Genomic DNA, 16057 nt, shown 5'->3' with positions numbered 1-16057 from the left:
AGACGGATTTAATGTAAAGTTTTTGTCTCCCCTGTCTGCACAGCCTGGATCTAAAAGAGCTGGAGTTGGCACTGAAGACAAGTTTGGCTGTAAAGAGCCGAAAGCAGCCACGTTGGACCCTCTGTCTTGCATAAGTAAGAAGCATTATTTAATCAGTGTGTTGTAATGTTTATAAGCATGTTGTTCCAAGAGGAGTTCTGATGTATTATTTCTGTAGGCTCAGCAGACCTGCACCAGATGTTTCCCACCCCGCCCTCCCTGGAGCAGCAGGGTTACTCCCCCATGAACTCTGGGAGCAAGGACAGCCTGGAAGCAGGGGCGGGCCTCACCCTGTTGGATGGCAGCCAGCTCAATAACCACTTCAAGATGGAGGTGGAGGAGGGATTCTGCAGCCCCAAGCCATCTGAAGTAAAGGTACAACATGTTACACACCTGCAGCATGTGGAGTTAGTGGAAACAGTGCCACATAGATGTTGTTTTAATTTACTTTTTTGCCTTTAGGACTTCTCCTTTGTGTATAAGACGGAGACGAGTCAGGCCTTCATCGGCTGTTCCATGTATGCCCCCCTGAAGACGCTACCAAGCCAGTGTCTGCTGCCTGTCAAACTGCCAGAAGACTGCGTGTACACGCCCAGCTGGACCCTGGGCAAGATGGAACTCGTACCGCCAGTGTCAAACGTCAATCTTCTCACCAAAGACAGGTGGGTGTTACTTTTTCGTTTGTTTTTTTTAAATCAGCTTTTTTGGAAGCTTTTGGGAGGATGAAAGAGAAAGGGAAGGTTGCTGCTTATAAATTAATCTCAGATGTTGTGGATCTCTCAGGTGGATAAAATCAGAAATATTAAAAGGCCATGGAAAATCCCATCAGAGAATGATGTCAGAGTGATGTTAAACTTTCAGCATTATTTTTCTGCTATTTATTATTGAAATGTATGTTTGTTCTTGTCTGTTAGACTTCCATGGGCTGAAAGAACAGCTTTTTAGATGTTTTATGTATGCAGATACATAATCAAATCAAGGTTATTTATAAAGCACATCTAAATATGACATACGCTGACCAAAGCATAATAGAACTTAGTCAATAAATGGAGACAAGAGAGTACAGACATTTATGACAAAATACAAAAATGATTTAAGTTGAGGTAAGAGGAAAATGTAATTTCAGAACAATTTAGAGCAAAGATAAACCAATCAAATATAATGATAAAAGAACTGTTTATGCAAGATGAGATAAACTTTATTATCCCAGAGTGAGAAATTTGTTTTTGCCTCTTCATTCATGCTGCAGCCATAGACAATAAATGGAGTATCAATAAATGGTTCCCCTAAAAAACTAGATTACAAATACAATTCGATTCTCAGAGTACCACAGAAATTAAAGTCCAGTCCATTGCCATTCCTGCCTTATTTGCTGTGATTTTAGAGCTTTATAGACACAGGAATGAATTAATTTTCAAACCTATTCAGTGTACAGGAGGGAACCCTGAACCTCTTACTGGAGGGCATCAGTTCATACTCTAGATATAAAACATGAGATTGATCATTCACAGTCTTACTGGTCTGCCTGAGAGCAACCTGTTCAAAATAGTCTGCAGGGATGTGTGAATTTTACCTCATTTTATTTTCTATGCAGTGTTAATCAGTCATATCAGTTTGGATTTTTACATTACAGACAGGTTACCAAATCATGCTGCGATAAAGTACCTGATTAGGCTCACTAAGACAGCCTGAGCAAAAAACAAAAACATATGTACTTCTGATCAACACCATAAACTCTCAGATGACGTAGGAAATGTAACGGTTGTTGTAATCTGCTACACAAACTCTATGTGTGTGCAACTGGTAGTAAATGCACTCAAAATAATCAGTAATGTGAAGTGACCAGGTTGATTTGAGTTAAAGGCCTTAAAAAAGATACTTCTAAGATAATTGCAGTGGCTTCAAAATGTTGAAGAACTGGACAGATCTGAGGAAGGTAAGATTCAGCCATGTCCCTAGTGCTAGGAAGTTACCTATGTGATCGACTGATGTCTGCATACAAATGCAGGTTTTCTGGAATTGTTTGAAGGAGAAGGAATTGTGTATGAGGCTGATGCTCATTAGCATTATACAGACTATTGCAAATAAAAGGCAGCTTTTGCCTAGAGTAATACTAGCTCAGAGTTTGTTAATGTTAGCACTGCTAGCATCTTAGAGGAAGCTTTCATACAACAATAACAAATACAGTCTGCATTTTCTCAGCTATATACCTAATCCCATTTTTATGTTACAGTCTACACAGAATAACTGCATCAACAGTGTTACTGGTTAGAAATTAAGATTCAGTGGAGTCTCAAAATATATTGTGAGGGTCTTGAAAAAGGTCTTAAAAGTATTAGGTTTAAGGTCAAATTTTCCCTGGTTTTGATCTTTGAGATCTTTGATCTTTTGACTTCAAGAACAGCTATGAAGTTGAGCTGAGTGGTCGAGCTAAAGTGTGGTCATGCAGAAGGTAAAAAAAAAATTATATCTTTTTAATCACCACACAAATAGGTGATTAACAGCATGCTGTAGAAATGGCCTTTTCATGTTTATCATCACTAAGGATGAACAGTTGATAAATAAAGCAAAGAAGTCCTTTTGATTGACTGTTGATCTCTCTTTGACAGTAATGTCCCCAGTGTGGAGCCAGACTACAGTCAGACCTACACCCCTCAGACTCACACCCCCTTCATGTCCAGCAGTGCCCCTCCCAGCAACAGCGGCACCGGTATCCTTCCCTCCCCAGCCACTCCTCGCTTCTCTGTTCCCACGCCGCGCACCCCACGCACTCCACGAACACCCCGCGGCCCATCCAGTGTCCAAGGCTCGCTTAAGTATGACAACTCTGACCTGTACTCCCCCGCCTCCACTCCCTCCACCTGCCGACCCCTCAGCTCTGTCGAGCCGGCAACCGTACCCTCCATTCCCGAGGCTCACAGCCTCTACGTCACCCTCATTCTCTCTGAGTCAGTCATGAACCTCTTTAAAGACTGCAACTTTGACAGCTGCTGCGTGTGCGTCTGCAACATGAACATCAGAGGAGCAGACGTAGGAGTGTATCTCAAGGACAACGGCGAGGCGCAGTACCCCTGCACCTGTGGCTTCAGCGCTGTCACCAACCGGCGCTTCGGCCAATCAGCCGGGCTGTTCCTGGAGGACGAGCTGGACGTGGTGGGACGGGGCTCGGATTCCAGCCGTGACACGGAGCGGTGTTTTGAGGAATTGCGAGCGTTGCACAAAGCGGGCAGCCTCGGGGAGAAAGCTCCAGACGAGCTAATCCTGCTGCTGCAGGACCAGTGCACCAACCCTTTTGCTCCGATGGCAGGTGTGGAGTACCCCAAGCTAGGCTCTACTACCAGCTCTTTTCTGCGGGTGGAGGAGAGAGACTGTTACAATGACTGCTACATGGCTCTGGAGCATGGCAGACAGTTCATGGACAACATGTCAGGAGGAAAAGTGGATGAAGCGCTAGTGAAGAGCACCTGCCTTCATCAGTGGGACAAATGCAAATGTAGGTTTTTACTTTAAAATTATTTTTTCTTATTAGAAGATAACTTTCAGATATTCTCTTAAAACTTTGCTAAGTTCAGTCCTCTCTCTCTGTTTTTCCTCTTGTAGCAGCAGATATGAACAAGCTGTTCTCTCAGGACGTCCTGCGGGTGTTGTTGTCCCTACAGCCTGTGCTGCAGGACACCATTCAGAAGAAGAGGAGTGTACGCTCATGGGGCGTTCAGGGACCACTCACCTGGCAGCAGTTCCACAAGATGGCTGGGAGGGGATCATATGGTATGTGTGAGAGTTTGGGATAAATTCTGTCTCTAACAAAAGATCAGTTTTGGAGGGTTTTTTTAGGTTCATTACTCGTAAAAATGGCCAAAAAAAAGAACCTCTTTCTTTCTTTCTACATCAGGTACAGATGAGTCTCCTGAGCCCCTACCCATCCCGACCTTTTTGGTGGGCTATGAGTATGACTTCGTGGTGCTGTCTCCTTTCGGGTTGCCCTATTGGGAGAAGCTTCTTCTGGATCCTTTCGGCTCCCAGAGAGATGTGGGATATGTTGTCATCTGTCCAGAAAATGAAGCTCTGCTCGGCAGGGCAAAGACCTTCTTCAAAGATCTCAGTGCAATGTATGAGGTACGCACCTGGTGGGATGAAAATAGTTCTTCTTGTGCCAACATGCCGAAAATAACAGTCTCACACTCTCATTCATTGATTCACAATGTTTGGTTTTCACATTGACTCCTTTTTTCTTAACAGGCATGTCAGCTGGGGCAACACAGACCCATCTGTAAGAGTCACCCAGAGGGCGTGTTGAAGGTTGGCAGCACAGACAGGAGGAGTATGACAGAGCAGCCCCTTAGTGACTGGTTTCTCAAGATGGCTGCCAGAGACGGGAACAATGAAGCCTTTAATAAGCTTAAACTCTTTGCTCAAGTTTGCCGCTATGACCTAGGTATTGACTTCACTTCATTGAGATAACAATCAAAGTGAGGTGGCTTGATTTGTAGAAGTGTAAATGAATATATTAATTTTCTTTTTCAGCTCCGTACCTGTCAGAGCAGTCCTTGGATAGCTCTCTGTTGTCCCAGCGCAGCCCCTTTGTGTCCTCTTCTTCCTCCTCCTCCTCCCAGACCTCCAACTCTTCCAGCACCTCCTCAGGACCCCAGAGCACCAACACTACCAGCTCCAGCACCAGCTCTGCCCAGGTCAACAGCACCCCTCCTTCCTCCTCTTCCTCCTCCTCAGGCTCTCAGACTATCGGAGGAATGGCCTCAGCCAAGCCGAGCTCCTACTCGCCGTTTGGGACAGCGGGCCTACCGGCCGGTGCGTCTCAGAATGGACCCCAGTTGAACTCACAAGTGGCAGCAGAAAATGGACCCTCTGCCAGCCAACCTCAAGCACCCACTGAGGCACCAGAGAGGTAAGATACCACTATCAGAGTACATTTATCACCCAGGTTTAAAATCCACTGAAGTCTTAGAAAACATGCTTGATTGTAGGAAATTGAAGCAGATGATGCAAATAAATGCTTCTTCTTGTCCTACTATTAGAAAATACTTTCTCTATTTGAACAAACACAAAGAGTGGAAAGGTGAAGGCAGGGTTCCAGTAAATCCTGAAAAGGTCTTGCGTTTTTAATATTTATTTGAATCACAAAGGTCCAACATGAGAGAATGGGGAGGAAGATGAGGAAATACTCTATAACCCTTGGAATCCAGTGACAGGTTTTGTTATTTTTGGTCCACTTGTATTTTTTATGTAAAAATGCCTGTTGAATCTCAACTCTGTAGAGAACAGTCGTCATAGCAGGGTATCTGCAGGGTTGACCTTCATTTATATTATAAACATCAGTTAGGATGTGATTATACACGTGAATGTGTCTTGAAATGTTGGAAATATCTGACTGTTACACTGGTTATAATTATTTTATGTCAGGGTTATCCAAACAACGGCTCCTGGGCCAACTGTGGCCCTTATTCAGTAAATTTAAGGTTATTTCTTTTAAATTAGTGAACATTTGATTCATTTACATAAACAAGACACTCTTTTTTTTCTGGTGAAATTAGCGGAAAGGTTAAAAAAACGGAATTCCAAAAAATTAAAATGGAAAAAATGGAATTTGGCAAAAAATAAAACAGATTTTATAGGGCCCTACATATACTTTGCAAGTAATTCTGGGCCTCCGATTTCCCTTCATGTCTTTTTTACTTTTTTGCCAGTATGGATGTGAGATGGGTTTTAAATTCTATTTATTATGGTCTTAAAAGTCTTAACTTTGACTTGTTGAAACCTGCAGAGACCTTGTATAGACATTTGCTTTATCAAGACAGCCTAGACAATCAGAATTTTTTTTGCTTTATCAAGACAGCCTAGACAATCAGAATTTTTTTTGCTGCAAGTATTTGAGATGCATGTATTTACTTTAAACAAATCAAACCCAGATCAACAATAACCAAGACTTTTCACATCTCAGTTGGGTTCCTATAGGCCTTGTCTATCAGGAGGAAAACTCAACCTCTTAACAAACATAAAACAGAAACTATTACTTTCATTTATCTCAGTAAAACCTATTCACATTTTGTGTGCATTTGGTACTCCAGTGCATAATTTGCACATGAATCCCAGCGAGGAGCATGCATGTCTTCTTTTCATTATTTGGGCCATAAAGGACTGTTTCTTACCTTTCAAACATACAGATAACTGTCTTGTCTTTAGATCTTTGGCTGATTGGTTGCTACCGCCAAGAAAACAGTAAAAGAAGAAATGGAGCATAGTGATTGGCTGAAAAGCTAACAGGAAGTTGTTGTACTATACATCAGGTGTCAAAATGGAGGACATAATGCAAGACTGCCAAGTTTTTCATGGCAAAAGTATTATAAATAGCCATATTGTCATGGATTTAGTGATGTAGATTTGTAGTATCAAAGCTCAAAGATGGCTCTTTGCTGCTGGAATAAAAGTGTTCTGGAAGGGCTATAAACACCAGGAGTTGTCAATAGATCAGCAAAAATATAATCTTGCCATCAAGATTTACTCTATAGCAGTGGTTCTCAACTGGTCCAGCATCAGGACCCCCCAATATCTTTGACAAACTGCGACCCGAATTTTCGAAAATTTTCAACAATGCATATTTGGTAAATAAAAATATTGCACTTAAGATCTTGGATGGAACAGAATTGATGACAGGAACAAGAGACAGGGCAAGACCCACATGTTTTACACCCATCTGTCCCCATGATAATGTGGAAATTTCAGCCAATTTTACAAAAATCGTAAGAAATTACTTCATTAACGTGGTAAAAGCATCTCTTTTATAGCAAGAAAAGAAGATAAATGAGTTGAAATATTGATGAAAAATTTTAATTTACCCATTTTCACAATAAAACAGAGTTAAATAAACGACAAGACCCACTGAAAACTGCTCGGCGACCTACTTCTGGGTTCTGACCCACCAGTTGAGAAACACTGCTCTGTATAGATCTATCCTACTGTTTCTGGGGTGTTTTAAACATCACATTCACTACCATTTGGGATCATAAGAGTCCCGTTGGGTTTCAAGTTGAGGAAATTTGGTCTAAGGATGAAAAATAAGAGTGACTGGCAGGGGCAAACTCCAATGAAATGCAAAAAATCTGTTAAATTTTGGACAGTGGGGATCACAGACGTTGGCACACTTGAGATGTGAAGCACCGACGCTATCGAGTGCAAGATCCAGACAATTTTTTTTTTTAGTCTTAAGAAGGCCTCAAGGCTGCAGCAACCATGGGGGACAGGTAAAAATCCTAGATTTATAGGGAAAACATATGCTTTACTTAATGTGTTTAAATCAATCTGTGTTCATTTGACTTCACTTGATGTTTTGATAGTTGCCATTTTGTTTGGCATAATCTTAAGTATGCAGTTTTCATACAGGTGTGATGCTCTTTAAGCACCATCTTTTTCATCTCATGGAGTTTGCTGATCTACTAGCTATAATGTGTTCGTAGAGCTTAGCCTGTGGTGATTGTTGTAAGACAAATTCACAGTCTGGGTGTTAAGCCTCCCATCTTTGCTTGCCACTTGTCTTGAAATGAGTCTTTTAAGACAATGTAGCACTCCACAAGGTTTATTAACTCAGTTGTGTTGGTTCATTTCTTTAAATTCGGGAATATGATCTAAAGAGGTAGAAACTATGGTAGGACTGATGGTCTTACAAGCCTGTTTGTGTTATTTCACTTTACTCATTTTCTAAAATATTGTCCTTTTCTAAATTTTTTCTCCACAGCACAATGGAGAGAGACAAAGTTGGGAAGCCAACAGATGGAGAGTCTCACGCTGTGTCATACCCTCCTGCCATCGTGGTTTACATCGTCGACCCATTCAGCTACGAAGATGCAGACAGAGAAGTCCACTCCAGCACCTACACGCTGGGTCTGCTGCGTTGCTACATGGAGATGCTGCAGTTCTTGCCAGCTCGCATCAGAAACGCTGTCTCAGTACAGGTACAGACCAACAGAGTTGTCCCGTCTGGGTCACATTTACTTCATAACTGAGCATGTTTAAGTTGTAGAGAGGAAGTAGGATTTGAATATGGAAAGGTGTAGCAGTCTGTTGGGAAACAGCTGGTTGATGAAATCTTTGTATGCTTAGAGAGCAGGTTAGCAGCAGGCACAAAGGGAGGTGAGAAGGAGCAGGGGACTCATTAGCAGATCTTTATAGAGGTGATGTAGTGATACAAGGTTGCGTCAACATACCACAGGGAATGGGAAGACTCCAGAAGTGTGAATGTGCCAGTGCTTTAGATATGAGCCTCAGTACAGCATAGGGTAATAAAGCTCTATGTATAGAGGTATTTGTGGATATTTGTTGATTTGTTTCAAACAGCTTTAGATTGTATTTTAACCAAAACTGGACAAAGATGCCGTAAAAAGACCTTGCTGTGTTGTGTTGATGTTATTCATGTCCCCATTTTAAAAACACAACTCTTTACTCTATTTGGACTGGATGTAATGTTTGTGTATATATGCATTTAAGAAACAATGTTATGTCTGCACTTTTTGGATGAACTCACCAATTTCACAACATATGAGTGAACTTCAACGTGATTAACTGATATACAGGTGTGGGAGGTGGATGAGTAAGAAAATACCTGAGTGAGAGGAGCAACATAGAGGCCAACCACTGCGGTTTTTAAGACATCTGTAATAACAATTAAGTAGACTCAAACATCAGGAAAAGGATTCTGAGATTTAGTCTTCAGGAATCTTTGACATAATGTGATTTTTTTTATTTCACTGGGGCTCAAATGTACATTGGTTCTTGGGGGAACAAAAGCTCATAGCAAATACGCATTGCGCAGTCAGTCAAACTAAAACGTACCTTCTACTGGCTTGGAAAAAAAAATCCAGCACCTTGACACTGGCCTTACTTGCTCCATCTCAAACTTTGTATCAAGTTCTGTTCACTTAATGGGCTAAAATACAGTCGTATAATGATGTGTTGAAGGTCAGCTCAGTAAAATGACTATTAAATGGACTGATGACTTAAACTTTCTGACTCAAGTTTTTAGCTTTCAAAACCGTTCCCATTTCACATTTTCATCTGCCTAAGAGGTTGCTAAATTCAATTGTTATTTTTAATCTTTTCTTTCAATTAGTTGATTTTTATTACAGTTAAAGCCAAGGTTTTTAGCATCCTGTTGGTTTTATTTCACATCTTTATCTGCTCCAGAGGCTGAGAAGCAGATTTAAGCAAAAAATGAAATTAGGTGTATTTTTTTGAAAACTCCTCAGGATATTGGGATGTCGTTTTGAACCAATCCTTAATTTTTAGAGCAATGTTTCCCAACTGGTTGAGACTCAGGATTTACCATCCACTCCTTAATGATGAATCGGGACCCAAATGTGTGATGTTTTTGAACCAACTTGCAACATTAAAATGTCCCAATTTGGACCTCAGGGAGTACCAAACATCTGCAAAAAAAGAGACAGTGGAAAATATGCAGGTTTCTAAGAGTTTCTTAGATTTTATGGCATGTAATTTTTTTTCTTGGGAACACATAAGCGCTCCTTTGAAAAGGGCTCTGCGGCCTACTTTTGGGTCTCAACCCACCAGCTGAGAACCGTTTTATTGGATTTTTTTTTTTAAGTTGGCAGAGGTCTAAAAGAAGCATCAAGAAGTAGTATATTCTAGGAATGTAACCAAATTAATATCTCACGGTGTGATAATACCTCAGTAACAAGTCCACACTATGGTATTTATTACAGTGTGAAAGAAAACCCACAAAAAAAACCAAATGAAAGGGGAGCAGGTGGCCTGGTGGTTGGAGGCGCTCCCCGTGTGAGTGAGCGGCCAGGGTTCGGATCCAGCCTGGGGCCCTTTGCCGCATGTCTCACCCTCACTCTTGACCCTGTTTCTGAGTCTGTCCACTGTCCTCCCCTATCTAATAAAGGCACAAAAAAGCCCAAAAATAAATCTTAAAAACAACAAACACAAATGAAAGCTTGAAAAAAGGGATGACATTTATTAAACAACATATGCAAAAAAGTGCCATATGAGTGCATTAGGGTAAAAATATATACTTTGGTTTCAGCATATTTACTAACCTTCTTAGCATATGTTGTCCACCACTGAAAATAGTTGAAGTTAAAACCGATACAGTTACATCTCTAGTGCGTACCTTTGAAGGTTTGAGATGAAGCTGGACATTCTTTACTCATTGTCATGAAGTTTTTTATTAAGGGAAACAGCTTAACTAACTGCACACCCATTAATACCATCCAACAGCTTCAGAAATATCAAGTATTAGTGGGATATATCGTGTATAACCATAAGTTTATTTCACCATGCCAAAGCCACTCTGATATATAAAGAACTATGTATTATAACAAACCTGTCTGAAGTATCACTGTTACTCTTTTCCTCCCAGATTGTTCCCTGTCAGTACCTGCTGCAGCCGGTTCACAGCGGAGAGCGCCACCTCTACGGCCAGCACCTTAAATCTCTGGCCTTCTCCGTGTTCACACAGTGCCGCCGGCCTCTGCCCAACTCCACCAACTTCAAAGCTCTGACCGGCTTCGGCCCCGGTCTCGCAATCGACATGGCGCTCAAGAACCCAGAGGTAACTTTCATTCCCCTTTTCCTGAAGCTAAGTCTTTCTCTGTTGTTTCTGTCTAAACTCACAACTTTTCTCTCCGTGCAGAGGCCTGAGTGTCTGCGCCTATACACGCCGCCCTTCATCCTGGCTCCAGTCAAAGACAAGCAGACTGAGCTGGGGGAGACATTTGGTGAGGCATCGCAGAAGTACAACGTCCTGTTTGTTGGCTATTGCCTGTCACATGACCAGCGCTGGCTGCTGGCTTCCTGCACCGACCAGCACGGAGAACTGCTGGAAACCTGCATCATCAGCATCGATGTGCCCAACAGGTACTTGTACTTCTGTGTAGTCTGGAAAATATGCATGCAAAATGGTAAAGATTTAAAGATAGAATTGAATGTTTTTTGTGAGAAAGTTATGTTGTTTGTTTCAGGGCTCGCAGGAAAAAGGGCTCTGTCAGGCGGGTGGGTTTGCAGAAGCTGTGGGAGTGGTGTCTCGGCCTGGTGCAGGTGACATCATTACCGTGGAGGGTGGTGATCGGGAGGCTTGGTAGGATGGGCCATGGCGAGCTGAGAGGTAAACAGACCTGCAGTGTTTAGAGATTTGATGATGTTTCCATGGAAGCATACTGATGTGCTGTTTTTGTCTCTGATCCAGACTGGAGTATTCTGCTGAGCAGGAGGAACCTACAGTCTCTTAGTAAACGTCTGAAGGAGTCGTGCAGGATGTGTGGCATTTCTGCTGCAGACACTCCCAGCATCCTCAGTGCGTGTCTGGTTGCCATGGAGCCTCAAGGCTCTTTTGTCATTATGCCAGGTAAAAGCTGTCAGAAGTGATTTTGTTTAGACTTACTGAATTATTTTAAGTGTCCTCCTGATCTGACAGTGTTTTCCTTGCAGACTCGGTGTCGACAGGTTCAGTTTTCGGTCGCAGCACCACTCTCAACATGCAGACGTCACAGCTGAGCACCCCTCAGGACACATCGTGCACACACATCTTGGTGTTCCCCACCTCAGCTATGGTGCAGGTCAACACCAACACTACAGAGCCCATCGACATCAACTTCAACCCCATAAATCCTGGTACGGCCTACAGCTGACAAAGCATCACAACAGTATGGAAAACACAGATGCTTATGATGAGTTTAACCCTGAGCTGTCCCTTTGTTTTTCCTCTGCAGATGGATCTGATGGAATGGGCATCTTTGACCTGTTTGATAACGATATGGTGGATCCAGACCTCATCAACATCCTGCCCAACTCCCCCACGACTTCCCCAGTTCACTCCCCTGGCTCCCACTATCATCAGGGGGGAGATGGTAGCAAGGTGTGTATACTTTTTGTACCTTAATTATGCAAAGCTATTGTCTGTAATCCAAAACATAAATGTAACGGAAATGGAGAGCGGTCATTAATGAGACATAGATTTAGAGCAGGCATTATGAAAGGAGGGCCACTCATTGGGAGCTCTGTTTTTGGATTTAGTTTTAGTTAGTTAAGGTGATCTTTAAGATGGGCTTAGGTTTTAGCATTTTTTTAAGTAAGCGTGCTATGTGAGTTAAAGCTTTTTGTCTTGCACTGGGCCACAAGACTTTATTAAGTCACATAAACAGGTGCAATACTTACCTTTATGTTTCCTGGTTCTTAATTCTCTTGTTGTCTTGCAGGGACAGAGTGCAGACCGTATGGAGTCCCATGAGGAGGCTCTGAATATCCTACAGCAGCCGATGGCTTTGGGCTACTTTGTCTCCACAGCCAAGGCTGGACCACTGCCCGACTGGTTCTGGTCAGCGTGCCCTCAAGCCCAGAACCAGTGCCCACTCTTCCTCAAGGTACTCAAACAATGGAAACTGCTACATGTTAGCTTGGAAACTTTTTTTTTTATATAATTATAGAATGTTTTTTCTGTCTTTTTGCAGTTTTTAAATTGTGACATTTATGATATTTTATAAATGTCAGAATTTGATTCAATGGGTTTTTGTTCCGACAACATTAAAAGCTCAAAATGGTCCATATTTTATTGTTTCTCAAGCATGAACTGAAAGGCTGTAAATCTTTATTGGTCTCACATTTTGATTTGATTGCAGTAATTCTGTCTGTGATTCAATTTCATGAAACGTGACCATGATGGGCTGCATCCTCTATTTCTGTATTGTTGCATATGGCTACCTGAAGATACAATATGTATAATTTCTGCACTGAAGTTTCTATATCAATTTAAAAAGTTACCCTTATGTTTTTAACTGAAGTCTTACAGAATCTTAAATACAGTCTCAAGTTTTGAAAGACTGAGAACTTGTTAAGTTTTTAAATTGTGACAGGACAATGCAGTTTTAATCACCCAAACTCAACTCAGGATGTCCATTTCCAGCAAGGAAACACGGATGGCCTCCTTCACAATACCTCTTGTTTTGAATTGAGAACTCTTAACCAAAACAGCACCTTGTAAGGCTCGCATATGCCCTCCAGTACACACATAGACATTCTCTGGTTGCTTCCAAACGCAACAGGAAGTGCTTAGATCATTTCATTTCTACAACATGAGAAATGTATGAATGAAAACATTGGTTTTCATTGGTTTTCTTTCAAGGAAATACACCTCATGAGGTGCTGTTTTTATTGAAGAGTCCTCAATTCAAAACAAGAAGTAAACAGGGCAACTGGGCAGTGCTGATCCGACTTATCCTGTTGTGTTATTGCTGTGTGTTTACGGCTAGGCGATATTTGAATCTGTGTTTTCTAAACCAAACTCAAATTAATATTTAAATTGATTTTCTTTTCACTAAAAAAGAAAAAAATACAAATGAAGGAGCAATGATTCCAAATAAGGTTTCCTTTTGTTTCATCAGAGATATTTACCAAAAGTAAACTGAATTTCAATTCAGGAGTTAATGAGTAAGCTGTCAACTCTTTTAGTGAAAACTATGCTTCTAGGAGACTGGGGCTTACTTACATCAAGACTGAAATAAATGCTGATGTCCCTATGTGACTTATGATTGATTATATCTCTATTTTCATTTAACTTTTATCATCTCTGCTACTTTATTAGTGCCAAAACTGAATTTAATTAAAATGAATTATTAATTAATTCCTACAAAAAAGATCCAGAGTGAGTGATATAATTGATCACAGAAAGTGAGCAGGATATATTCCCTTTTAGCTTGACAACACTGATTACACATGAGCAGTGTTTAAATAAAAGATGCATTATTTTTTAAGGGTTGCCAGAACTGACAAAATTAACATTTCTGCTGGTAGCTTTGACTTTTGGTTTTGTTGCAGTGAAGTTCAAGAAACAATCTTGATTTTCCAAAAACCTGATTTATGGATGAGATTGATGTATCACCCAGTACAATGACTAGATTTTAGAGGGTACTTTAGAAATCAGTTTCAGCATGAATGTCTCAACATTAGAGGTCCGAATGTCTCCATCTTTCAACGCCGCCATTTTTGCTTAGGCTGGTCATAGTTCCAGAAGTTGCAGGCATACTCTGCACACATTGTCAAAGTTGTATTAATATATCTGGGCTGGACTGTTCTTGTACAAATTTCCTTTCTTTCCTAAGCACCTGTCCTAAATAGATGTACATTCATAAAATCAATAATTTGAATAACTCCCATACTTTGTGACCTACTCCTCTATTCACCACTAGATGTGCATACTCACTTGGAGTAATCAGACAGGTCTCATTATTTTATATTTTTGTTTTCTCTGAAATATCTATAATTACTTATTAAAGATTCAGTACTTTTTTAATCCTTGTAACCATTAATATAATGGAGATTGTATGATTTTTTTTAATTAATGGAATAGAAAAGTGTTTAACTATCCAGAACTTTATTCTACTCTAAAATCAGACGTAGAATTTGCACTTCCCTTGTTGCGTTGGTGATAAATCTGCACTGTATTCATTTAGATGTTCTCTGTTTCAGCTCTTTATCTCACCATCACTTTGCTGCTTGCATTCATCTTTTTAAATATTTTATCTTCCTCTTCCCTTTTCCCAGGCCTCCCTGCACTTGCACGTGTCTTCTGTCCAATCAGACGAGCTTCTGCACAGTAAACACTCCCACCCACTGGACTCCAACCACACCTCTGATGTGCTCAGGTAAGCTGTGGGATCAGTCTTAAAAGCTCTGTTAAAATACATTTCCTCCTCCCCGTGTACCAACAGTGCTGTGTTCCTTCCACATGGCAGATTTGTTCTGGAGCAGTACAACGCCCTCTCCTGGCTGACATGCGACCCTGCCACGCAGGACCGCCGCTCCTGTCTGCCTGTTCACTTCGTGGTGCTCACACAGATGTACAACTTTATCATGAACATGCTCTGAACTGTGACAGGCTCAAACTGAGGGGATTTTAACTGATGAATTGCAGGATTCCTTGGATCCCTGACAATTAAAGGACCTCACACTCCATCAGGGCAAACATGGAGGAAGCACCCCCCTCCCCCTCCTCCTCCCTGGTGTATCTCACACATCACTGACTGACTGGAAGTTTCCAATCAACCAATCAATCAACCAGATGCCAAGAATCCACTTTGGAAGATCAAGGGACGTTTCATAAAGGAGAATAAAATGTCTTTTTAATGACTGTAGATTGCAATCTATGAAATTTTATCTTAATGAAATGCCTGCATATATTATTTATTGTAAGTTTTTAAATGTGGAATTTTTAATGCTTAATATCTTTTATATATTACAAATCCTAGAGGGTGTGTACATCTCACTGTAAAGGAATTGGTTTAAAAAGTGTAATTTTCTCGATTACAACACGGAACAAACCATGTCCGAGTGAATTTGCTGTAGATTGCTTTTAGAATATTATTTTTTCAAAGGGTACAGACCTTTTTATCGCCACGCTGTAAAAATGAAGTAAAAGCTGGCCCCGGGCATTTGTGTCCCACCCGACGAGTGGATGAGACTTACCTCTCTGTCTGCTGCGGCTCCAGAGTCTCTCGCACAGTAACTCAATGAGCTCTGAAGAGGAATTAAAAGGTACATTGTCAGATTATATATTTTATATAACAGATTTAGGTAATTGTGTGTGTATATGTGTACATATAATTGTGTGCCGCTACTGATGGTGCAGCTTCTGTTTTAGGAATAAAGTGCGTCTACCTTAACCTCTTTGTTTCTTTCTCCTTCTTCAGTGTGGAAAAGCATTACCTTGACAAAAGTCTGCTCGACAGCAGTTGAAGTATCACTCTTAAACATATAGGAAGACATTATAGTAGATAGATTTAATAAATGTTCAGGATCAGGGCATTTCACTGCATGCTTTAATAAACATTTAATCTTACAGCTTCAAAAGCACTTAGAAAAGACCGACAAGTCAAATGTATGAAAGCCCTGATTGGGCCAACATCTTTACATTTAATTTCCCTGTGTTTGCCAGTGACAATGTACATTGTAGGAATGAACAATAATGTTGGTATCTACAGATTCTCAAAAAGTTAAC

At 41.0% G+C, this 16057-nt stretch overlaps 1 protein-coding gene across 1 annotated transcript in view; it reads left to right on the top strand.

The window, feature by feature from the left end:
* The window catches only part of LOC121518383 (mediator of RNA polymerase II transcription subunit 13-like), a 29453-nt gene extending 13742 nt beyond the window's left edge, over nucleotides 1-15711 (top strand). The window contains exons 13-30 of the mRNA XM_041800660.1: nucleotides 44-134; nucleotides 218-414; nucleotides 502-701; nucleotides 2649-3532; nucleotides 3640-3807; nucleotides 3932-4155; nucleotides 4279-4474; nucleotides 4564-4942; nucleotides 7787-8003; nucleotides 10430-10621; nucleotides 10703-10926; nucleotides 11031-11173; nucleotides 11255-11413; nucleotides 11497-11679; nucleotides 11778-11923; nucleotides 12264-12428; nucleotides 14605-14705; nucleotides 14796-15711. Coding sequence (XP_041656594.1) covers nucleotides 44-134; nucleotides 218-414; nucleotides 502-701; nucleotides 2649-3532; nucleotides 3640-3807; nucleotides 3932-4155; nucleotides 4279-4474; nucleotides 4564-4942; nucleotides 7787-8003; nucleotides 10430-10621; nucleotides 10703-10926; nucleotides 11031-11173; nucleotides 11255-11413; nucleotides 11497-11679; nucleotides 11778-11923; nucleotides 12264-12428; nucleotides 14605-14705; nucleotides 14796-14928 — 4002 coding nt within the window. The 3' untranslated portion in view covers nucleotides 14929-15711. The remainder of the gene's footprint in view (nucleotides 1-43; nucleotides 135-217; nucleotides 415-501; nucleotides 702-2648; nucleotides 3533-3639; nucleotides 3808-3931; nucleotides 4156-4278; nucleotides 4475-4563; nucleotides 4943-7786; nucleotides 8004-10429; nucleotides 10622-10702; nucleotides 10927-11030; nucleotides 11174-11254; nucleotides 11414-11496; nucleotides 11680-11777; nucleotides 11924-12263; nucleotides 12429-14604; nucleotides 14706-14795) is intronic.
* Nucleotides 15712-16057: the final 346 nt, after the last annotated feature.

This window comes from Cheilinus undulatus, linkage group 2, assembly GCF_018320785.1.
Source record: "Cheilinus undulatus linkage group 2, ASM1832078v1, whole genome shotgun sequence".
NCBI classification, from domain to species: domain Eukaryota; kingdom Metazoa; phylum Chordata; class Actinopteri; order Labriformes; family Labridae; genus Cheilinus; species Cheilinus undulatus.
The sequence above is the reverse complement of the archived record's forward strand: the minus strand, read 5'-3'. Positions and strand labels throughout refer to the sequence as shown.